This window comes from Dryobates pubescens, chromosome 15 (assembly GCF_014839835.1).
Source record: "Dryobates pubescens isolate bDryPub1 chromosome 15, bDryPub1.pri, whole genome shotgun sequence".
Lineage (NCBI taxonomy): Eukaryota > Metazoa > Chordata > Aves > Piciformes > Picidae > Dryobates > Dryobates pubescens.
This window is the reverse complement of record NC_071626.1, coordinates 17,495,923-17,520,551: the sequence shown is the minus strand read 5'-3', so window position 1 is coordinate 17,520,551 and position 24,629 is coordinate 17,495,923. Positions and strand designations below refer to the sequence as shown.

Below are 24,629 nucleotides of genomic sequence, written 5' to 3'. Positions count from 1 at the left end.
AAGGAATTATTTTTAGCCTGTATTGGCTCATTCTGTACTGTTCTCCCTGCTGCATGCTGGCATGTAATATGCCTGGGACTTCAGGTTACATTACTGCTTGTAGATCAAGACTGGCCACATTTTGCAGCTTTTCTGAAGGAATAAATATATTTAGTATGTTAAAGGTATCTTTCCTGCCTGTTGGCTTTTTTGAGTTTCTTAATGTTTTCAAGCACTTCATCTCTCTTTCTAGCTGCTCTCTCTTGTCCCTTCCCAGTCACCTTGCTGCAGAGTAAAAGGAAATGTCTTGTGCTTGCAGTGTCTATGCAGCACCTTGGACTTCAAAGGAGAAAGCGGCCAGCACCTTGGGCTCTGTGTGTCTGTGTTTCTAGGGGACAGCAGGAAGACAGAAATCCAGATAGTGCAGTCCTGTAACAATTTAATCCTCATGCTTTTAGGGTAAGAGGAAAAAGAACAAATTGCAAAAGAAAGGCAGCAAGACATGAAATATTTAATGTTTGCTTTTAATGTTAATCATTGATTGGGTGAAAGAAAAGCAGCACATTTGTATTGGTAAAGACCTCACCAGACTAGGCATACAGGCAACCACTGAACTTCCTGACTGAAGGTGAGACTGAGCTGTCATGTTAGCTGTTTAAGGAGGAAAAAGCCACCTGCCCATCACATTGGCTATATTCACATAATCACTCCAGATGGGCCATGTACCTATACTTCGTTCTTACGTGTTTCCTCAGGACTTTTCACATCTTAGGGCTTGGAACTGGTGGAACTGGTCCCATCCATTTTTCACCTGCAAGACAGACCAGCAGAAAAAAAAAGTTACAATGAAATACACAGAGGTGATCAGCCTGTCACATTTTGGAAACTGAAGCGTTTCAGCAGTAACTTGAGAATGGCAGGTGGAGCACAAAGCCTTCAAACACCAGGAGAGGAGGGAGAGCTCAAGTTCCTTCTTGTCTGAGAAGTGACTACATCTGTCATCACTCTGACTGCAGTGAGACACATTCCAGTCAGCAGCTTCATCCCAACACTACTATTTGGAAGACCTGGAGAGTGTTAATTTGGCTGTGTTACATATTCCATTAGAAGAGAGTGACAGCGTGAAACACGAAGTGCTGGGTTTAGGTCCACTCACCTATGATGCTGCCCAGCAGTTCTACACGGTCAGAGCCAAAAAAGAGTTGGGGCTCCCCATTAACGTGTGTCACAACAGCAGGCATCCCAAATACCTATTGACACCATGGAGATGAAATGGAGAGTGTTAAGAGAGAAATTTTTGCAGACATCCACTAAAAAGTAGTAACTTTGACTTCTTTCCTCCCCTTCTTTTCACCTTCGCTCTTAAACACGAGTCTAATAGAGCCATCAGAAAGTAGAGCCTTGTGTGCCCCTTTTGAAGGAGCAAAAAAGAACTCAACCTGATTAGTCCACAGTTTTATGTCAAGTAGTGAAAAATGGCATCACTTAACTCCTTGCTGTCTGCCTAGAAAGGTGCATGGGTCAGCCTTGGTTTCCCAGATGAAAAAGGGATAAACTAACAAGGGGTAAGTTCGCTTTCACATGTTCAAAAAGCAAAGACCACCCAAGAGACATGGTCTGCACAGTGCTTTTTAATCATCATCTTCCTTGTTCCTTGCTTCCCAGTGTTCTTATCAGGAGAGTAATGCATAGATGAGCACCTCACCCCGTATTTTATGGCTTCCTCTGTTGTCTCCCTCAGTCGGTTCTTCACTTCAGGGGATGAAATCATTTCAAGTACCTTCTGGGCAAGCTCTGATGATAGCCCAGCCTGCTTGGCAATCTGCAAAAAGATGATAGAATGAAGTAAGTGGTACATATTCCTCCCATGGCCTGATTAAATGAATTGTCAGTGTTACTTCCCCACAAAGTACTCTTGAAGCATATCTTGCCCAACTGTCTTTTTCATAATTTATCACTTCTCAAGCACAAACTAGGAGGGGGATTTTAAACTTCCAAGTCTCAAATATACACTTTAAAAAAAGGTATTTCCTAAACAGTAGGGGGGAAAACAAAGATACATACTAAGCTTAACCTCTATTCCAATGACTTACCTGATAACTTTAATATCTTTATCAATGATGTGGATGAGGGGAGTCAGGGTACTCTCTGTAAATCTGCAGGTGACACTAAGCTGGTAGGGAGTGTTGATCTGCTTGAGGGGAAGGAATCTTGACAGAGGGACCTGGCCAGGGTGAATTGATGGGCCAAGGCCCAGAGCAGGGTCCTGCACTTGAGTTACAACAGTGCCATAAACACTCCAGACCTGGGGAAGCATGGCTGGAAAGCTGCCCGGCAGAGAAAGACTGGGGGTTTCTGGTCACAGCTGGCTGGGTGCAAGCCAGCAGTGTGCCGTGTTTATGAAGGATTCACACAAGCTGTTAACTTCCATCTACCTGAGCAGCCTTTTCCTTTCAGAATAAAAAGTAAAACAGTGCTTACAGTATTGCACACAGACCAGCAACCCTACATGTGTAGTGCTCAGGACTTTTCTTTCTTCTCTGAATCGCATTTTCTTGCACCTTCTCTTACTTCCACATCAAGGAGACTGGAAGCCCCTGCTGACTCTACTTGAACAGGAGGTTAAGTGTAGCACTAGAGTAGAACAAAACACTGTGTACACTTGGTAGCCACAGTGTTTAGCCTGCAGTATCTGCTCCTCACCATTCCCTGCACACAGCATGTTTGAGTGGAGTGGTGCAGCATTCAAAGACTGTAGCAATTTGTGTAAAGGTCCTGCTGTCTGGAAAAAAGAAGTGCAAAAGCCACTAAGGAGCTGTACCAAGTAAACAACATTCCATTTTTTCTATCTGATGTGTGAAATAAATTCCCCTGTAAAGGCTCAGATGAAAGTCTTGGGACTGCCTATTTCCAGAAGAGCGGAAAGTTTAGTACTGGCTGCAGGGGTGAACCACAGAATTGTTTGGGTTGGGAAAGACCTTCAAGATCATAGAGTCCACCCCTGAAGATGGACCTAAGCAAACCAAGGATGCACCAACCTCTGCATTGTGGAACGTGGTGTGATGCTCACAGGCCACCAGCGAGTAGTTACGCAAACTTTTAAAGTATGAGGTTTGTTCCTCTGAAGTTCTGCATGCCTTTGCTTTAAATAACAATGGATTCAGACCATGTGAGAACTTTCTGTATATATTTAGGTCTGGGTTTTTCCTTCACAGCAGCTCCTGCATTCTGTGGTTCAAGCTGTTAACACCCTGATGTTTCAGTTACTGTTGAAGGGTGGTGACACAGTGTCAAAGCCACCCATTTCTCACTCCCTGCCTCCAGCGAATAGAGTGGGGGTGCACAAGAGGGTGGGAGAGGACATAAGGCAGATAACTCTAACTAACCAGAGATACTCTTTGCATTTAATGTCATGCACTGAGCAGTAAAAAGTGAAGAGGAGGGTTAGGAAGGTCAGTTACCTTCTGCTTGGGAACTGGATGGGCATCAGTCTACTCATGGGAGATGGTGAGTGATTGCCTTTGCATCACTTTGTTTTCTTTCCTCTCTTCTTCCACTTCCTTTTTAGCTTATTAAGCAACTTTATCTCAACCCAAATGTTTTCTTGCTTTTATGCTTCTTTTCCCCTGTCCCATTGGGTTGGGAGGGGAAGAGAGGAAACAACTGCATGGTGTTTAGCTGCCTACCAGGGTTAGTGCACTGCCTTTTAATTATATCCCTCAGATCTTGCATCTCAAAAAGCCAAAATGCAAACCTCTGCTGAAATTCTGGTTAAAGAAAAGGGTGTACTACGATGAAGCTGAAGTGCAAGGACTAGACTCTGGGGAAACAGCAAAATGTCATAAAGCAGGAAATTCTCAGTGCATTCTGGAAACAAAATTTATACTTAAACTACTGTGAATAAACCAGTATTGACAGGTAATTCATTGCCCATCCTGCGTGAATCAACAAAAAAGGACATTCTGGTTCTGAGTGTCTAGCTAAAAGCTTTCAAAATGCCAGGTGATGATGTGACTGAGCTGTCTTTATGCCTGTTACTGATTCAAGCCATCAATAAGAAACTATCAGAAACAGAAACATCACCAAAACCATACTTACAGCCAGCATAGTCTCTGTCTGACTGATATCTTCATGCTGGTAAAAGAATAAAGTAAGTCATTTAGTACTTAAGAACAAAAGCTCAGCTGTAGACTTGAGAGTGTTAAGAAAATAGAAATAAAAACAATGGTAGATGCTAGAGAAATTTCCTCCTAAATTTTAAGTCATCTAATCTAGGAGTTTACAGAATTGCTTCAGGCTATGAGCTCCTATACCTTCAGCCCCTAGGACGCACCACACAGGCTTAAAAGACAGCAAGCTGATTTATGAACTAGGCCTTTTCTTAGCGAGGCTCCTGAACTGCTGTTACCTGAAGCTTCCTGCTATGACTTCTCAGTTGAAGACACTGCCTTTCTTTTGCTCCAGTTCCACAGCTGAACAAAGTGGGACAGGAAGGGTGACTGAGAAAGGATCAAGAAGTTTGCTTTATTAAATACTGACCTGTGACCAAAAACTTATCCAGAACTCCCTAGAGAGTGGCTCCAAGTAGTGTGGCTGTGTCATGCCCACTGCTGTGATAAATCGCATGGCCCCGAGACTGCCTGTGATCAGCGGGGAGACAGAGAAACACTGAAACAAGGCACAGGGTCAGGGCAGGCAGAGTCTGCACCAGTGCTGCCTGAGAACAGCCCCATCTCTGCAGCGGTTCCCAAACTGCAGAGCTTACATTGATCCACAGTATCTCACAGGTCATTAGTAACAGAACAAGAGGGGACATGCTCAGGCTGCACTGGAGGAGGTTTAGGCTGGACATTAGGGCAAAAACAACAAAACACTGCAAGAGTCATCAGGCATTGGAACAGGCTGCCCAGGGAGGTGGTGGAGTCACCATCCCTGGAGGTGTCTAAAGGTTGTGGTGCTTGGGGATATGGCTTAGTGATGAACTTGGTAGAGTAGGGTTAATGGTTGGACCTGATGATCTCAAGGGTCTTATCCAACCTGACCGATTCTAGGATTCTACAGTCATTAATCTTAATTGGAAAGGTCTGTCATGGTTTCTAGTCTCAGCTCCAAGGACTTCAATAGATATTCCTTTTGTTTCTCTGACTCCCCAGCTTTGTACCCTTTGTTTGCTTCCTTAGCACACCCCCCCCCCCCCCCCCCAAAGGAGTGTGACAAAAACTGGCTTCACCCTTATGTGGAGTGCCCTGGACCTGCAGAATCTCTCATCTGTAGCAGAGGGAAACAATTCTTCACTGCTTCAGCTGTGACAAACAAGATCTAAATCTGTATTCCATCACCAGTGGAACGGTCTCTTCCAAACTGAGCGATTCTATGATTCTGTCTCCCATGTTAGTATCAATTCACAAACATATTTCTCCAGAGATGCACTTAATGGTTTAAAATGCACAGACTCAATACTGCTCACAGGTAATGGACAAGGCTGTCAATGGAGAATTCATCTTACTGTTAGTGAGAACCCAAATCAGAAGTGCTGGAATTGAAAGCTAAGTCTCTTGCTTACTTGTACTAATGACATGTTGCATGTAATTTCTTGGTGTCTGCAGAGGCACTTGGTAGTACTTTGCCATCCTTTTGATATCCTTCAGCATGTATTCTCCACGTTTTGGCAACATTCCTGGGGGCTTATTACCTTTCAGGAGAAAGTTTTGTTGAGATTTTGAACTGTGTTGTAATAACATTGAACAAAAAGCCTGAAGAAATTAGACCTCATACCAACTTGTGCCTACACAAAAGAGTGATTTCATATTGGCTCAGTGAAACATACACAGCTTTTCCAAAGACACCACTAGGATGACCTTTGAGTGTCCCTGCCAACCCAATGCAATCTGTGAATCTGTACATGATTAACTTTGGTTGAACCCTTTCATTTAGCAGAAGCAAGTTTAAACCATGGTAGAAATACCCTAGCAGAGAATTTGTATTGATTCAGACAGATGACTTTTAAGCTAAACAATTACTAATGCATAGGTGGACAAACGTAGAGCCTTGCTAATGTCATTATCTCTAAGTCTTGGTGACTAATTTGTTCTAGTAAGGCCATGAGTACCATTTATGGCAAACTTGGATCCTTCCTGTATATTACAAGTTGCAAGTGCTCCACAAATCAATTCTGGTTTGAATTCAATAGGTAACTTCTGGAAAACATTACACGTCAAATTAGTTATCCTGCTTTAGCACTGACGACCTTTGGCACAGAGTCTACATGCCACAAACTGTGGCTGTGTAGTTGCAAGAGGATTAAATTCCTTGTGGTTGATTTCTCAGTCACTACTGAGCACCATCATAGAGCTTATGTTACTGGTGCCAAAACTTAGTTTAAAGCTGACTTTGTGGTCTCAATGCTACGAGCTTGCCCACTAGTGTCCTACTAGTGAAGAAGGCACTACAGAACTCCATGTTGCCTACCAGTTGCTTGCATTATGCCAGCAAGGAAAGCTGGGCGAAGGCGCAGGTCAATGTTCCAGACGTGCTGGTACCGGCAGAGCACCTGCAACATAAAGTAGTGGTGACGGATTAACAGCCAGAGGAGATGCCCACTGGAGCTGTGTGCAGCTAAGGCATCATGCAGACACTGGGGGTAAGTCCTTTTCTATTTTATCAGTGATAGTCTTTTAAAGGCCTTTCTGGATGCTACCATAGAACTCTGATCTCAGAAAAACTGAACAGTCTGCATTCTTCCATGACTATGCAAGTTTAGGCAGGGGTAAACAAGGGGAAGATCAAGCTTGCGAGTGGATACCTGCTCTTGTTAAAACTATCAAAGCTATTTCTAAAGCAAAATGTTCGGCAGTCAACTCCCAAACATGCACAGACCAAGCTGCCGACTGGCAGAGCCAGGCTTCATCGTGTCGCAGGTTTTCAACACGTGAGGACTAAGAACCACAAAGAGAGATAAAAAACAAACCTAAGCATGAGGGATAGAGAAGCAGCCCGAGAAGGCAGCGCGGCCCGCCCGGACGAGCTGCCCTTCAGCCGCCTCCTCAAGGGTATGCAGCGGCGGGAGCGAGCGCCCGGGCCGGGCCCGCCGCAGAGGCCACACCGTGGGAGAACGGCGGGGTGCCCACGAACGTCCTCCCTGCACCTCTGAACCCTCACCTCAAATCCCAGCCAGGAGTAAGGGGACACTACGTCGTAAAAGAGCTCCACCACCGTCCGCCCCATCCTGGCCCAGTACTCTCGCCTTCCACAGCCGCCGGAGCTCCTCCCCCAGGCTAGGCGAGGGGCGGTGGAAGCGGTCACGCCGCGGGGCTCGCCCCGCTTCGTCCCGTCTGACTCGGGCTCTCCGCCCAGCCCTACGCCGCGGCCCGCCCCGGCGGGCTAGGACCCACGCACCGCTGTGAGGTGCCCGTTGCTTTCCCTGGCTTAGCAGGAAGAGGAGGGGTGGGGCAGGAACCGAGGCTTGCAGGGCAGCGGGAGGGAGCTCGGGTGCTTTTGTAAGGCGGGGCAGCGGGAGAGGAGGGTGCGGAGACGGAACCCCGGGAGCCGACTCGGCGAAGCGGTCCAGCATGCTCTCCCGGCAGCACGGCTTCCCTGCCGGAGCCAGCGGAGGGTATGTAAAATAATAACAATAATAAACTTAAATAAAGCTTTTTTTTTTTTTTTTTTTTTTTTTTTTTTTTTTTTTTTAAAGAAAAAGCGAAAGGTCTGCCCTGAAAACGAATCCGTTTGAACAACAAATTAAAGGTCCTACCACCTGGATTCATTCAGTTGTGAACGATTCTTTCTAAACACACTGACATTACTTTAAAGAATTTTCTTATTCTACCATCTAAAGCAAAGAAACATTCACTATTCTTTTTTATATATATTAGCCTTTTTATTAGGTGGCTGACATCAGTCAAATAATCTGTAAATCTCTTTCTGTTACCTTTCATGGTATTTAAAAGTTTTGTCAGGTACATTCCAGCATCTCCTTGAAGCACGTTGCATCCCCTCTCCTGTTTGATACACTCCGTAAGCTCATGTCACTGCTTTAAGCAAGGCTTTTATGTACCATGAGCCACAGCACCAAGTCTGCTCTCCCAAAAGCACACAGCCGACGTTAATTCCATCACCTAGGTGTCCTAGGTGACTCTGTGTATTCAGAAACCATTGAGATGTGCCCTTGAGGAAGTTAATTTCATCCCTCATGCTGCCTGCTCTGGAAGTGCAATGTGCTTCCTTACAACCTCCTGCTGCCATTGAGTAGTTGTTCTGTGCAGTAGCTGCATCTCCAGGTACAGCTCCTTGACCTTTATTTCCTCCCTTATATTGATGAACCATATTGAATATGCTGGGCCAAATTCAGCTCTTGGATAGTCATCACCCACTGGGTTTTATAAGTCTATAAGCACAGGCCTGTTCCTCTTCAGAAGTTAAAACATGAGTGTATCTAACTTCAAACAACAGATTTTAATTGTGGGAATTATGATTCCAGCATAGAACTATGGTGGTTTTCAAACTTCCGTGCTAGAAAAATAGGTGTTCATTATAGCTGAGTTGTTTGTCTTTAACATTTCTCATCTATGAAACTATGTTTACTGATCATACATCTCCCCTCAGAAAGGAAATGTGCCATTTCACATGGCTTTCTAAAATGGCATTGTCCAAAACTGGGCACAGCACTTGGGGTGTGGTCTCACCAGTGCTGAGTACAGGGGCACGATCCCTTCCTTACTCCTTCTGGCCACATCATTTCTGATACAGAACCTGGCACACTGCTGGCTCATCTTCAGCTGCTGTCAGCCAGCACCCACAGGTCCTTTTCTGCCAGGCTGCTTTCCAGCTGCTTGTCCCCAAGCCTATAGTGTTGTATGGGATTGTTGTAATCAAAATGTGGGGCCCACACGTGGCCTTATTAAACCTCCTACGAGTGACCTAAGCCCATTGGTCCAACCTATCCAGATCTCTCAATGAAAATATTTAGAGATATAAAGCAAAATGTTTCCAGGCAGTCTTGTCAACAAGAAATTGTAAGGGATATTGGTGGTTTATCTGCTAAGTATGTGCTGGTTTCTCTGCAAATGTAGGTAAACTAACACTGAGTGCAGGCTGCTCTGGTCCTACTGGTACCCCACTAGCATTTCAGAAGGAGAGATGTGTTTCCAGAGGTGGTCAGTATAGCTCAGCAGTTCATTGCTGTCCTAGCTCTTCAATGTCATCATAGCCTGTGTCTTCAAGAGCAGGTGATGAATGTCTGTCAGCCTCAGAGGTCCTGTTTCCTGACACATTTAGACTCCAGTCTGAGAACACAAAGGGAAAACACTGGGTTACGTGCTCATCCTGTGTGCATGACCTTTACATGGTGTGCAGCTGGTGGTGTGGACTGTCGGTCATCTTCCCCAGAAATGAACCTTATGTAGGCAGAGCTGTGAAAGAACTGGAAAATGCTTGTCCCATCCTGCCTCCTGCTACATGCACATAATCCAAAATCAAACTTGCCCTTCCCAGAACATAGATTACTGATCTAATTTAAACTCTTAGAATAAAGCAAAATCCCTACAATAACCTGACTCCATTTTATTGCAGATTTAGTAGATGTCTCCTTATCCAATCCAGAAGATAGGAGGAAAATAAGCTACTTGTAAGGAGACATAAGAAAACCAGCAGATAGATATCAGATAGAACGGATTTATCAAAAAAATAATCACAGAAGATAATTCTAGTTTTTCTTATCTAAAAGGCTGTGAAAATTAACTGGACTGCTCTTCTGCTCTCACCTCTCTCTGAATCCTTGTTTATGTTGCTTTCTTCAGGGATCCCAATGATCTTCTGTTCTCTCTGCCCAGAAAGGGAAGCATCTTTAAGTCCAGGAGCTTCTGTCACATCATCATAACCATCTTCCAGGGTGTTTCTAGGCAGTGGAGAGACCTCTGGAATGATAGAGATGTTAACTATAACAGGGACAGATGTTAACTATAAGAGGGAAACATCTTTCACTAGAGAAAGCAGTAGCTGACAATTCAGCTGCTGCTAAGGGCCAGTAGTACTGACATTGTTGTGATAATAATGAACAATAATACATCAAGAATCCTCCTGAGGACTCTGAGGTATTTTAGACAGCAATGATGCCTCTGGATGGCATCCCTTCCTTCAAGCTTATCAACTGTTAACCCTTAACATACAAGAAACAATAGAAAATATAGTTGCAGATGTATCACAGCAGAGAGTCTGGGATATGGGCATCTGAAGCCCAAAGTTGTTTGTGCCTCTCAGAAACCAGACAATGGCTAAGTGAGCTCCAGGAAGTCAGCTCCAGAAGATGCAGGTCTTCTCTGAGCACTTCTTGTCCCTCAGCTTTTGCAAATAAACCCCCCACATCTGGCAAGCTCCATTTTCTTCACATCACTCAGATTAGCATTCCCTAATCCACCCCCATTGGATACCAATGTTGGGTTTGGAGCATGGTTTTCCTTTGTCTTAACCCTCCCCAGTTATCTAAGAACTGGAATAACAACTTGCAAGCTGTTACAGCTGTGGTTTCTGGAAGGAGCAGTTGTCAGATTCTTGGGTTTGTGTGACTGAATCCTGGGAAGAGTGCAGTACTACCAGCAAACATTTATCTTCAGCTGCTCATCTAGAAGACTAGCACTTGCATGTGGCATTGCATGACACTCTTCCACCACAACAGTTAAACAGAAATCTTTGGTCCACATCAAAACATCACTAGTAGACATGAAGTGCATCAAGGAAGACGTTTTAATCACCAATAACATTTGGAAGTGAAACCCCCTGATTTGGGGTCTCTTTCTTTTTAGAATGCCCATCTTCCATTACCTTGAGTTGCTCCAGGGCCATTTTCTTCCTCACTGTCCCCGTTATAAAACTGTGCCTTTGTGTTTGAGTGCTCTGAATAAGAATCTAGGCAGATGAGAAAGAGTGTAATAGCAGATTAGCCTCTCCTTAGCTGCTAAGAATCACCATAAGAAAAACAGAAGGCTACAGTAATACCTTCCAAATCCAGCAGAATCTTGGCCAATCAATACTACTCCTGCATGGTAAAGGGATTATAGTGGAATAGGCAAAACTCTTTCAGGGGCCCCATAACACCTCTCATGGCTCGTGGTGGGATTCAAGCCACAAAAGGAGAAAAGCAATCAATGGGAGGAAGCCTACAGAGATACCTAGCTTTTGGGAGGGAGATAAAAATGATTTCTTCATTTGTTCCTGCTTTAAATAATTGTGGCAGGAGTCTTGTGTTGTGGTTGGTTGGTTTGCTTGAGTTACACTGATCTATGCTGTATGGCTGCAGTGAGGGCAGCACAAAATCAGTTGTCCCCAGGAGAGGAACTGGCAGAGTCCAGTGGGCAGGAACCTAGTAATTTTCAGTTTTCCACTAGGTTTGGGAGCTGCCAAGTATCAGATCAAGATCTGGGCTACCAGAGGGAACTCGCCCTTGACAAGAGCAAGACACACAGAGGTGAGAGGCCAGGCATACCCTGCTTTTCCCTCCTCAGGTTGTAGTCGATCTCTTCGTAGACAGCCTCAGAGAAGAGGTCATAGGATAGTCTGGAGCCTGGAAGTCAAAGGGAGTGGTCACTCACACAGTGTCTGCTCATACTCAGACTGGGGTCATGAAAAGGGGAAGTGACCCTGGGGGGCCTGTTTGGTACCCAGAAAGTAACTGAAAGGTGCTGACTGAGGATTAGCACTGCTGGGCTCTTTTGCTGTCAGACAATATGAGTGTGGCAGCAGATGCCATTCACTAGTCACCCCCAGCCCCAGCCTTCCCAGCCAACTGAACATTGCCAGCCAAGTTCAACAGCCATTTCATACCAGTTCTGTGGGGCCCTCCTCTCTGCTGTGCCCTGGCTCTTTGGATCTGTCCAGCAAGAATGGCAAGGACCAGGCAGAGAAGGCCCCCCAGGATAATGCAGATGATGACAGGTGTTGAAATTCTTGTACTGTCTGCTGCACGGAGGTGGGGAGGATCTGAATGGAAATGAAGAAGCAACATGTAGAGAACTGGGTGACCCAAAGAGCTGCTCCTCTGGAGCCTCCTGCTTTGCCCATGCTAGCAAGGTTAGGCAGGCCACCTGCTGCCCAGTTGTGGGTCCTGCTCAAGCTGCTAGAACGAAGCAGCTGGGGATAGTGCCACTCGACTCTCCTTTGCAAAAGGCTGTAAGAGATGCTTTCTGATGAGCTGAAATATGCTGCTGATTCACCCTCTATGCAGAATGAGGGACATTAAATCCTCATTTGATGGGAGAAAGAAAGGAGGAAGACAGAATGTTTTTACCTGCTCTAGTGGGTGCTGCTGCTGTTTCTGTCGTGCCTGCGAAAGGAAGGTGAGTCCAGATTAAAGAAGGGGCAAATGTGAAAAATAGGGAGAACATCTTCACAGCATTTGTGAGGTTCCTGCAAGTCAGAATTATCCACATCCTTCCCAGACCTCTGTGCTGAACCAAAGGACCAGTCACTAACCAGAGCAATTCACAGCAGCATCTTCCTTGTGATCACAGTTTTTGCTGCGCAAGGGCTGGGCAGAGCAGTCCCAGAGAGAGAGCTCTGTACCTTTGCAGTGCACCTTCTCCAACCAGATGGGACCAGTCCCTTCCCCAAAGGCAGCTTCACTCAGAGCAGACACAGCAAATCCACAACCCAGCTGCTTGCATACAACATTAGCATCTGCCATATCCCAGGAATCATCACAGACTGTTCCCCAGGAGCCTTGGTGCCAAATCTCCACTCTGCCTGAACATCCATCTTGTCCTCCTGTGACTCGTAACTTCTCCCTGTCTGCAAAACACAGAAACCTTCTGTACTGCTGAAGCAGCAGGAAGGTCCCCAGGGCCCAGTGAGCAGAAACTAAGAGCTAGAGGTACCTGAACAGCTTGAAGAGTTTGGACACTCAGCAAATGTGGCTGAAGACATCCCCTCTTTTCTTCCTGTAGAATTTAAATACTGAAGTAAATAATTTGATACTTTGCTGAGAAAGCTCAGGAGAATAAAAGGCTTGAAAATCAGTCATCAAGTCATTTTTTTCCCTATGATATATGTATGGGCTGTTTGGTGGACCATTGCTTTCCTGTTGCTGTGAATTAAATAACCTTCCTGATGGCTGTGCTTGCTTTGTTCTTGTGTGAGGCAGCTGCAGTCCCTTACAGGAGATCTGAATGCCAGCAAGAATTCATTTGCATTACAGTGGAAGTCCACAGATGTGAAATAGTGTCATAAGAGCTGGCCTTAGAAACTGACCTTTAGAGCCCTTGTCCATGGCTATATACATGCTGGTGTGTAGGTGTACATGGGCCCTGATGTGTGTCCATATCTGTGCTTTCTAGGCTACTTGGGAAGCCTGACCCTATCTCAGATCTCACAGACTGGCTGTGTATCATAGATTTTTGCTTTGCAAACGTGCAGTGGCACCATCCCATCAGGGACTGGGCATTTCCACTGGGTAACTGCAGTCAGTGACACTTGTGTCATTTTAATGCAATCATTTACATCAGGGATGTAGACAAAGGAAAATGAGACATTTGTTTGAAACTAGAAACAATATACAGAATTAACCAGGTTGGAAAAGACCTTTGAGATCATCAAGTCCAATCTATCACCCAACACCATCTAAGCAACTAAACCATGGCACCAAGTGCCTCATCCAGACTCTTTAAACACTTCCAGTGATGGTGATAATAACAAGTAACAAACATTCCATAAGGTAATTGCTACCACTTCCATATGTGCATACATGGGTTTGTATCTATGTCTGGGCAGTCCTGTAGTGATCGGCTCTAGGTGATCCTGCTCGAGCAGGAGGGTTGGACTGGATGATCTCCAGAGCTCCCTCTCAACCCCTGCCACTCTGTGAAGCTGTGATTTCTAGTTACCATGGCAAGAAATGTGGGTCTCCTCTGCTCGGTTATCACATGACTGAGGGTTCCAGGGGTCTGACTGGCACTGCCAGAGAGAGCTGTGCTCCTTGGTACACTCAATGTGGTCCAGCCATGTTGGCCCAGAACCTCTGCCGTATCTGAAGTCGCTGGCGATCTCACCACCGTGGCCGCAGCCCAGCTGCTTGCAGGCCGTCGCCGCAGCCAGCTGAGACATGCGGTTGGAGCAGACGCTGCCCCACGTCCCGTTGTAGAACACCTCTAGGCGCCCAGCACACTCACTGCCGTTCGCCAGCCTCACAGCCAGGAACTCTGGATGTAAAGACATGACAGTGGGATTAAAAGGACCTGATTCTGCTAGGAACTTGGCTGTGGTGAGTGGAATCCAGAACCTGCTAACAAGCTGTTCATCACTCAGAATGGAAGTGTCAGAGGAAACCACTCTCAAAATGGCAAATGCTTCAAAGCAAAAACCATCCAGTGATCCTCTCTGATTAGCCACCAGAGTCACCAGCACCTATGTCAGCCAACAACACTGATGGCCACCCCCCACAACTTCAGGCATGTTTCTTTGGTATGTTGAAGTGTGGGTGCCACGTGGTTGTCTGCTTTGTTGAAGTTCTGCTGTGCAATGACTTCTTTGCAGACATTTCAGAGCCAGCTGGTGTAGCTCCTCTGCAGGAGCACTGGGCACCCCTGAAGCTGCTGGTGACTGAAACACTACTAGTTGTAGCTGATAGTTTTCAGCCTTTGCATCTTGATAGGACCAAGGGGATGTCCTGACCATCTATGCATGTAGTCAAGATAGCAAGAGGCTGTCCAGGCAAATCTCCTCTGTTCTCTGCTTTCCCTTCACGTAACTCTCCCCTTTCAACTCAGACTCAGAAAATTATGTTTCCAAACATACCTGAGCACAGAACTCCAGCATCCTCTTTGTGTCGACAGTTGTGCTGGCCCCATGCCCTTGCGGGACATGCCCAGAGATCAGATTCAGCCCCAGTGCAGTTCACATCATCCAGCCAGATCTGTCCTGTGCCTTCACCATAATGAGCAGACACAAATGCCTTGATGGCATGTCCACATCCCAGCTGTTTGCAAACTACGTTAGCATCTGGCAGATCCCAGTTGTCATCACAGACGGTGCCCCAGATGCCATGGTGGTAAAGCTCTACTCTCCCAGCACAGCGGTTTGTTCCGTTCACCAGCCTGACCTGCCTGCTCCCTGCAGGGAGAAAACCCAGCTGTCAACATGCAGTAGAAAGGTAATGCACAGAGGGCATCCTGACACTATGTTTAAAACACTTTGAAGGCCTTGAGTTCTTGTTATAGTCCAGTTACGGTTTCTTGGGCAAAACTCCTGTTATGCTAAAACCTCACATAACTCCTGTGCCAGGTTTGACTAATTCCTGTGAGGTGTTGCAAATGTGAAGGGGTTTCCAGTAATACTCAGTGTCTACAGAGATCACCTTGTCTTAGGAGGCTGGAAGAGCTGTTTTCTATCTAAATTCATTTAGTTAGTGATAGGTACAGTTCCTGTTGTGCACAGATTACAAAGTAAGAGTTGAAATGGTTCTGCTACCCTTTAGGAAGGCTGCAGGTATCTATAAATATAGAAATCATGGAATCATAGAATCAGTAACGTTGGAAAAGACCTCAAAGATCATCAAGTTCAGCTTATCACCCAACACCTCATGGCTACTAAACCATAGCACCAAGTGCCACGTACAATCCCCTCTTGAACACCTCCAGGGACAGTGACTCCACCACCTTCCTGGGCAGCCTATTCCAATGGCTAACAACTCTCTCTGTGAAGAACTTTCTCCTCACCTTGAGTCTAAACTTCTCCTGGCACAGCTTGAGACTGTCCTCTTGTTCTGATGCTGGTTGCCTGGGAGAAGAGACCAACCCCCTCCTGACTACAACCTCCCTCAGGTAGTTGTAGACAGCAATAAGGTCTCCCCCAGGCCTCCTCTTCTCCAGGCTAAACAATCCCAGCTCCCTCAGCCTCTCCTCACAGGGCTGTGCTCAAGGCCTCTCCCCAGCCTCATTGCCCTTCTCTGGACACGTTCAAGTGTCTCAATGTCCTTCTTAAATTGAGGGGCCCAGGACTGGACACAGGACTCAAGATGTGGCCTAACCAGTGCAGAGTACAGGGGCACAATGACTTCCCTGCTCCTGCTGGCCACACTATTCTTGATGCAGGACAGGATGCCCTTGGCCTTCTTGGCCACCTGGGCACACTGCTGGCTCATGTTCACAAAATCAGTGTCACAAAATAAACCAAGTTTTATTCCCAAAGGGGAGTCAGAATGTGTGGCAGTCATAGCCAAATTAGTGTTCTTGTGACTAATGTATTCTATGTATTTTAAAAATGTATTCTGCAAGATAATGTTTTAAAGAAGTTCAGATAGAAGCATTATGGGAATTCCACTTCTTCATTAACTGTCATCTGTCCCTTACAGTATACAAGCAGAGGGGCTATCACAGTCCCAGAGCCTTGCCTATTTCACATTTGCTGAGAACACAAAGTAAGGTGAGCTAGAGGCAACCACAGGAAGCATTCTGTATCTTTCACACAGTAACTCACCAGAGCAAACCACACCAACATCCTCGGCAACTCCTGCTGGTGCTGTCCAAGAAGGAGAGGTTTTACAGTGCAGCAGCTGAGTCTCGTTTCCACCACACTGGACACTTCTCAAGCCAACCAGACCCATGCCTCTCTCAGACCTTGGGAGGTAATAGTTTTTTTCAGCAGTTCCACACTGGAGCTGTCTGCATGCCACATGAACATCCTGCATGTCCCAGTCATCATCCAGGACTCTGCTCCACATGCCATGGAGGAAGATCTCAACTCGCCCATCACAGCGGCTCTCACCACCAGAGAATCTGAGTGACTCTGAGGGACCTGGGCTCAAGAGAGTAGGAAAATGTAGTGAATAACAGCTGTTACTCTTACTGCAGCAGAAATAACATGCAAGAGATGGAAGAGACATTTCTATATTGGTAAAAATAACCAGTGGTTAAGAGGACAGCCTCTGTTAAGGCTTTGTTTGCTTTCCTGAACAAAAGGATCTGCAACAGGGTAAGCTAGAAAGGCTTCTCCAGCTCCTGTGAGGAGTCAGGTACATCTAAACAATATGAAACCCTCTACTAAATGAAGTTGCTATGCTCAAACCATGGTTGGAGAGGTCGGGGAAAGGAAAGGGCATTGAAGACAAGCTGATGTACCAGACTTGCCTGGCAGAGAGATGGCCAGTTCTACCTTGGTCTGAAGTACCACTACCCATAAAAGGCCACTCCTGACTTACCTGAGCAAATAACTGTGGCTGCTTCTCTGGCTGAACAGGCTGGATTGCCCAAAGTCACTTGATCACAGTCCCGCAGGCAGGACTCTGTCCCTTTACAGTGAAAAGCATCTCTCCATACAGGCCCATCCCCATCCACAAAATGCTCTCCTGGCTGGATGGACTTCGCATATCCACAGTTCAGCTGGCGACAGAGAATGCTGGCAGCCTGCACGTTCCAGTGGGAGTGGCAGAGTCTTCCCCATGTGTTTCCATGGCGAATCTCCACTCTGCCAGAGCACGTGGTGCCATTCACCAGCCTGCCCCCTGAGCACCCTGAATGTGAGAGAAAGTACTGAGATGTCATGTTCATAACTACTCATGGGCATCACCTGAGAGTGGTTGGGAAGCATTCAGTAGTAAAAATTTCTCCACTGGGCTGCTGCAACTTTCATACTCATAACCATGCTTCCATCCACCTTATTTTACTGAGAAGAATGAATGGAGTCTCCATCTCTGGAGGTGTTCAAAACCTGCCTGGATATGTTCCTGTGTGATTTACTCTAGGTGATTCTGCTCTGTCAGGGGGGTTTGCACTCAATGATCTTCAGAGGTCCCTTCCAATCCTGACCACTCTGTGATTCTGTGAAATCAGGAGGTGGTCTCTTTGCAATTTTTAACCTCAGTGCACTAGGTTTCAGGGCTTTGGAATCACCAACAGACCTTAGTTTTCTGACCAGTCTTACCTAGGGATTTCCACAGTGCACACTCAGGCTTCACTTAAGCCTGGACCAGGCTTTCGTTCATTGCCTCAGCTCTGTGACTAATGTAACTGTCTCCAGCCTTGTCTTCCACTGCTCCTGACTGTGCTTGCCAGTTTGACCTTAGTTCTGAGCCATTACTTTGCCTTGTCTTGGACTGACCTTGTTAAGTACCTCTATACAGATGCTTTGGGTTGTGGAGGGTAAGGTCAGTGCCTGCATTGTCCTCACCCTCTGCTCCCAGCTCATCCTACCTTGTGGAGCAGCCCTGTTCTTGCTGTTGCCTGACACTAGAAGCATTCACAGACAACAGCCTCGTGGTACAGGTGAACTGCAGCCTCAACCCCTGAAAATGCCTGTAGCTGCAGACAAAAGGCATAGCTTGGCTCCACAGACACCCTTTGGATTTTGGGCCCATATTTTTCCTCAAATGAGTTTTTCAGTGTTCTCAGATCTTTCTGTTGCTCACCTGAGCATACCACATGAGCATCTTTTCCAGGAGGACACTCATGGTGAGCCAGCGGCCTCACAGGATGGTCTCTCAAGCATGATTTGTTCTTGCAGCTGGATGTCCCATTCCAGACAGATCCATTTCCTTTCCCAAAGGACTGTCCATCTGGTATCAGTAGGGCAAGTCCACAGTCCAGCTGCTGGCAGAGGGCATTGGCAGTTTGCAGATCCCACAGGTAGTCACACAGGTCTCCCCACGTGCCTCCATGAAGAAGCTCCACTCTTCCTGAGCATGCAGTACTGCCATTTGCCAGCCTGTACCCACCATAGCCTGCAGGAAGAACAAAGGCACTTAGCAGATACTTCTTTGGTGTCTGCTTCTGTACTGAAAATTGTATGACAGATCTAGCTGCAAGGAACTGTCTCAGGTTACCGGAGAGCATGTTAGCCCTGGATGCTCGTAAGCCAGCTCTGAAAGAATAACTATTGTGCATATTGCAGCCTGCACTGCATGACTAGAAGTCTTTTAACTCTTTAAGCTCAGTCTCTCCTCTTCTGGTCTGTTCTCTCCTCTTCCCATGATACTGCAGTGTGCAATTCTCAGCTTTAATCCATGCCACAGCATAAGGCTCATCAGCACCATCAGGCTGTGATCATCAGCATATTCACAAGAATTGAAGTGCAGCATTGCTAAGACTGTGGTGTTCTACTGACAGTCCTTTTCCCTTCTCACACTGTTGCTTACCTTCAGCTGGTTCTTGCATCGTACTCCCAGGCAACCACCAACAGAACAAGAGGACACAGTCTCAAGCTACACCAGGGGAGGTTTAGGCTGGATGTTAGGAAGAAGTTCTTCACAGAAAGAGTGATTTGCCATTGGAATGGGCTGCCCAGGGAGGTGGTGGAGTCACCATCACTGGAAGTGTTTAAGAAGAGACTGGGTGAGGCACTTGGTGCCATGTTTTAGTTGATTAGATGGTGTTGGGTGATAAGTTGGACTTGATGATCTTGAAGGTCTTTTCCAACCTGGTTAATTCTATTCTAATCAGACCTGGATTTCTATGCTGAGCCGTGAGTCTTGTATGAGGAAGGCAAAAGCCAAGACCTGTCAGTTACTGACACCTTAACCATGCCAGCCGGCTTCCACAACTCCCCAGCTAGCACTCCAGATCACCATGGTCAGTGAGGGACATTGTTGAAACAGACCTCAGTCCTTTGAATGGGAAGTGGACCTGAACTGCAGTCCTTTCCAGGCATATTTTGTCACAAGGTACTGTCAGCAGCTCTGGCTCATGTTTAATTTATGCCTTTTGAATTGTGCCCTCAGGAGGAAAGCTGAGTTTGCTAGGTCTAATCATCACATTATGGTGGGTGGCAATGAGTTAACTTCATTTAGAGCCCCCAGTAGCCTCTACAGTGTCAACTATAAGCCAGCAGTGTGCTCTTGTCGCCAAGAAGTTCAATGGTATCCTGGGGTGCATTAAGAAGAGGGTGGCCAGTAAGTTGAGGGACGTTGTCTTCCTCTTTTATTCTGCCCTAGTGAGGCCACACCTGGAGTTTTGTGTCCGGTTCTGGGCACCCCGTTTCAAGAGAGACAGGGAACTAGTGGAGATAGTCTGGTGGAAGCTATGAAGATCATGAAGGAACTGGAGAATCTCTCTGAGGAGGAAAGGCTGAGAGACCTGGGGCTCTTGAGCCTGGAGAAGAGCAGCCTGAGAGGGGATTTTCTCAATGCATATAAATATATAAAGGACAAGTGTCAAGAGAATGGGGCCAGTTGTTTTTCAGTGATGCCCAGTGATAGACACAGGGCAATGAACACAAACTAGAACACAGGAAATGCCGCCTCAACATGAGAAAAAAACTTCTTTACATTGAAGGCTGCTGTCTGTGACTTTCTGGCCTTCTCTGGATGGCTCAGGGTGTGATAGAAACACTCAAGAACACTGAGGTCCATGGGAATATACAGAGTCTCCGAACTTATCAGGAAGAAGACATATAAGAGACATGTAAATTACATCAGTCCCAAGTCTCACCTGAACATACAACAGTGGCACCGTGAGAGCACTTCGTACTATGGCTCAACATCCTGGGACAGTGTGCAAGGTGATTTTCGTTCCCTACACAGTGAAACTCTTCCTGCCAGATCAGTTCATGTCTGTCTCCAAAGTGAGTTCCTCTCACAATATCCACTGCCTGGCCGCACTCTAACTCATTACATATAACAGAGGCAGTTTGGAAATTTATGTGTGAAAAACAGACTGCAGCCCATGTTTCTTCCTGCTTTACTTTCAGCTGTCCTGAGCAGACCGTGTCCCCTCCAGTCAGCTGCAGAGCAGAGAAACCTGGAAAAAAACCAACAACAAATCAGGGATTGGTGGTACTGACCTCATTTAATATCTGCGTGGGCAAGACACATGTCACTTTCCTGAGGACCACTGACACCTTTAAATACCCATTGTGGCAATTTCTGTATGCTACTGAGGAGAAAGAAAATGATGTGTGGGAAAACAAAGCTGTTGGAGGAAGGCAGCTGAACAGTCATTGGATTTGTTTACCATTGCAGACTGTCCTATTTTAGCTTAAACAAAGATATGGAGAAGAAGGGCAGCTTTGTGGCATGACAGCATTTTCATGCTTCTTCATCTCCACCTAGTTTTTTATCCCCCTTTCCTGGTCAAAGACAAGTACAGTACTGCTCTCCTGTTGCCTGGGAGGTCTGTGGTAGAAACAAACTGCTTCTTTTTCTGTTCAGTGTAATTCTCTGTGTCTATTTCCATTCTGTGTCATCGCTGTGCCCAGGCAAAAGAGACATACACTTGTAGTCAGCAGAAGAATTTGTGCTGGTGCAACCTGCTTTGGCTGAGCAGAGGCTGTGCAGAAAGTGTTACCTCTGGCAGTAGCTGGCTTTATTCAGCTAGCACAAACCTTGATCTCAGCCTTGTAGCATTTTTCTATTACACAAAGTTGGGTGACTTCTTACCTGAGCAGATCACTCCAGTATCAAAGTAATGAGGGCAGGTGAAAGCACCCCATCCTAGATGTGAGCAGTTCCAGAGGGCCGGTTCATCTCCACGGCAATCCACTCGGTACAACCACGTTGGTCCAGACCCTTCTCCAAAAGGAGCTCGGTTAAGGGCCTGAACAGCATAGCCACATCGTAGCTGCTTGCAAACAACCTCAGCATCTTCTCTGGTCCAGTCACCATCGCACACAGTTCCCCATATCTCATTATGTTTTACTTCCACTCTTCCAGAGCAGGGGCCAGTTCCATTTGACAGCCTCAATTCATCAGCACCTTCATATGTAGAGACAAAGCAATGGTATGGAAAGGTCAGAGCCTAATCACAGCAGATGGTTAATGAGATTATTGGTACTCTTAATTTCTCTTAAATCAGACTTAGTTCCTAAATAATCCAACTTAAAGGTGTTTTGTTTTGTTTTGCAGGGAGTTGTGTCTGTATTTACAAGTTTGAGCTAATTGCATAACCAAATAGCAACCAGCACCAGAACAAGAGGACACAGTCTCAAGCTGCGCCAGGGGAAGTTTAGGCTAGAGATGACAAAAAGTTCTTAACAGAAAGAGTTGTTGGCTATTGGAATGTGCTGCCCAGAGAGGTGGTGGAGTCACCATCCCTGGAGGTGTTCAAGAGGGGATTGGATGTGGCACTTGAATCCATGGTTTAGTAGTCATGAGGTGTTGGGTGATAAGTTGGACTTGATGATCTTTGAGGTCTTTTCCAACCTTATTGATTCTATGATTCTTCTTCTGACTTATCAGGGCTGGGAAATGCTGAGTATGTCCCTGCTGTGTATTCACAAAGGCTTCTACAGAATCTCTCATTTCTATTTGTTTTTCTGCTGTGATGATATCCAGCTGAAAATGTTCACTGGGCACCAGTTTCTTCATTCCTGTGTCCAGTTTGGCATGAAGAAACAATTTCCCTTGCCTGTCTCCACTCCTACATTTCAGACAATCCATTACTTGCAACTCAGTGTTCCAGTTTATTCTTTCCCTCCTCTCTTGCCCTAGCCACAAGGAACCCTAGTTAGGGGCACCCATCATGAGGGGTGGCAAGCTATCTCAGGAGATATGCAGTGGCATAAGCACAAGACAGTCAGGTAGGTCTTCATGTTGTTCCTCACGCCCACCATCTCTTGGTGTGGGGATGGATCAGTCCATGGTAAATGGTGGGGCTGTTTCCACCTGTGGAGCAGTTGATTCCAGGTGTACTAGTCACCCCTCCAAGTGAAAGCAAACTGTGGCCTGCACTCTGGTGCTATAGGACCAGAGCAGGATGCCATAGTCATAGCAATTGTGGTGTGCCACTTAGCTGTCTTTGACTCCAGCTGGTATTGAAGCCCCAGCATGGCTGGCACAGCAGCACTCATGGCTGGTGTGACTTTCTTCAGGCCATGGTAGTCTATTGTTAGTCTCCATTCTCCTCTAGAGTTCCACACTGGCCATAGGGGACTGTTCAAGGGTGAGCAGGTTTTGCTGATCACCCCTTGGCTCTCCAGTAGACAAATACAGAACACAGAATGATCCAGGTTGGAAAGGATCTTCAGAGATCATCAAGTCCAACCTATCACTTTATGGATGGGAATCAGAGGGTCTTGGTTGGTGACATATTGCTGCCAGTGCACTGCTGTGGTAGTGATTGGCACCTGCTGGTCTTTAACCCTCATCAGCCCCACCACAGAAGAGTCCTCCAAGAGATAAGGCAAGACGGACAGCCCTTTATTTCCCTCCATCTCCAAAGCAGCTATCCCAAAAGCCCACTGGTACCCTTTTGGGTCCTTCAAATACTCCTAAATATTGAGCCTTGGGCAGGTCTCTGGGTGGTATTCTTGGGGGAAAAAAAATACGTAACCCTGAACGAGAACTGGGACACATTCAGGAGACACAGTAAGAGAAACATGCTGGCTCAGATATTCAACATTCTCAAAAGCTGAGAAAGTCTCTTGCCCTATCCCATCCATAAAACTGGAGAGGTTGCTGATGACTGCTGATGCTGCATATAAACACCAGGTCAGCCTCATGGCCAGGCAATGTGGTAGGCCTGATCCATCTGTATGAGATGATAACCATCACCCAGGGAATAGACAGAGCACATAAAGATTTATACACTACCACCAGGCAAACAGATGGACCCTCACTGTGAACAGGGACTAGTTCAGAAGTGTAACAGAGCACTTTTGACAGGCTTTGGTCAGATGTTTCATTACCTCTACCCTTCGGCCCCCACCTTGGTTGCCCAAAGGGCAAATGATGTGTGGATACTCTGCCTCACAGGGTGATGGAACAAACCACTTCTTTATACTTCAGTGACATTCTTTTCCTATCTGCCTTTACTGAAATAAAGTATCTACTTACCCAGGGAGCCCTGAACGGAGAGCAGAAGCTGCCACAACACTGGAGTCCAAAGGTGTTTTGTTGCCATTCTGATCATGGGCAGAGGAAACTTCACTCTCTGCTGGGTGCTGCCTAGACTAAACTCTGCATGGGCTTCTCTGAGTCTCACAAATGACTACAAAGGAGGAAATCTCTACATTCACATGCTAGCATGAACTACATGAAGGAGCCAATAGAAAGACTGCTTACCTTTTTAGACATTATCAACAGAGTAATCTCAAGTTTGAAAGAACCAAAGCCTCCAATTACATTTGAAAATTGTGCCCATGACCTTATATGAAGGATGATTGTGCTTCTGATGTCAGCATTGACATTGTCTGGCGTTGTTATGGCATCAACACTGATGGGACAGGCAAAGCAGTACCCTGGATGGTTCTCACCTGACAAGGCAATGTGAAAGTGCAGAATATTGGCCATTCTATGAACCACTTTGGAGGAGGAAGAGGTGAAGAAAATTCCTAAGTCTGTAGCTCACCCAACTCCCTGGGAGAAATTGTACTCAGTGTAAGGTCAGCAGAGGCGTTATCGCTAGTGGCAGTTCTGTGAGTGAGAAACGACACCAGCTCTGCCTATGAGGCTGGCCCAGGGCCTCCTTATTTGGTCAAAACTTGAGACCCTTATGGGCAGAAGCTCTTGAGAGGCCATCTTCCTCAGGTTGTGAATTGCAGGACTTCCTGTTTACAGAGTTTCTTTCTGTTTCAAGTTATGTATGACCATTGCTAGTAGCCCTGCCCACTCTTCTCCTTCCCTGAATGATGACCTTAGGGAAACAGAAGGTGCTTTTCATCAGACTGTGGCTTCTGGGCTCGTTCGTCACCATCTGAACAAGAAGCAGAGTTCCATCTCTTTACACCAATCTAAACAT

At 46.3% G+C, this 24,629-nt stretch overlaps 2 protein-coding genes across 2 annotated transcripts; both read right to left on the bottom strand.

The window, feature by feature from the left end:
- Positions 1-476: 476 nt before the first annotated feature.
- Positions 477-7,329, bottom strand: GSTK1 (glutathione S-transferase kappa 1). The gene is made up of 8 exons (XM_054167562.1): positions 7,138-7,329; positions 6,448-6,529; positions 5,543-5,671; positions 4,519-4,619; positions 4,078-4,113; positions 1,685-1,801; positions 1,136-1,229; positions 477-790 (listed from the first exon to the last, which is right to left on the bottom strand). The coding sequence occupies exons 1-8, from the start codon at positions 7,201-7,203 to the stop codon at positions 741-743; spliced, it is 675 nt and encodes a 224-aa protein (XP_054023537.1). The 5' UTR covers positions 7,204-7,329; the 3' UTR covers positions 477-740.
- Positions 7,330-12,055: 4,726 nt separating this feature from the next.
- LOC104299514 (antigen WC1.1-like) lies at positions 12,056-23,103 on the bottom strand. Its single transcript, XM_054167599.1, has 10 exons — positions 22,935-23,103; positions 21,332-21,646; positions 20,385-20,693; positions 18,368-18,679; positions 17,162-17,473; positions 16,441-16,758; positions 14,761-15,075; positions 13,851-14,165; positions 12,846-12,908; positions 12,056-12,759 (listed from the first exon to the last, which is right to left on the bottom strand). The coding sequence occupies exons 1-10, from the start codon at positions 23,101-23,103 to the stop codon at positions 12,440-12,442; spliced, it is 2,748 nt and encodes a 915-aa protein (XP_054023574.1). The 3' UTR covers positions 12,056-12,439.
- Between the last annotated feature and the right edge of the window lie 1,526 nt (positions 23,104-24,629).

What these genes read in the sequence shown, in the direction of transcription:
- LOC104299514 (XM_054167599.1), bottom strand. Translation starts at nt 23,103, where the DNA reads ATGGAGGGAAATAAAGGGCTGTCCGTCTTGCCTTATCTCTTGGAGGAC. An exon ending in TACTGGAGTGATCTGCTCAG is followed by an intron (nt 20,694 to 21,331) that starts GTAAGAAGTCAC and finishes GTTTTTTTCCAG; the next exon opens with GTTTCTCTGCTCTGCAGCTG. An exon ending in TGTTGGTGTGGTTTGCTCTG is followed by an intron (nt 15,076 to 16,440) that starts GTGAGTTACTGT and finishes TTCTCCCTGCAG; the next exon opens with GGAGCAGGCAGGTCAGGCTG.
- GSTK1 (XM_054167562.1), bottom strand. Translation starts at nt 7,203, where the DNA reads ATGGGGCGGACGGTGGTGGAGCTCTTTTACGACGTAGTGTCCCCTTAC. An exon ending in GCAACATGTCATTAGTACAA is followed by an intron (nt 4,620 to 5,542) that starts GTAAGCAAGAGA and finishes CGCTGATCACAG; the next exon opens with GCAGTCTCGGGGCCATGCGA. An exon ending in AGGAAGCCATAAAATACGGG is followed by an intron (nt 1,230 to 1,684) that starts GTGAGGTGCTCA and finishes TGGTGTCAATAG; the next exon opens with GTATTTGGGATGCCTGCTGT.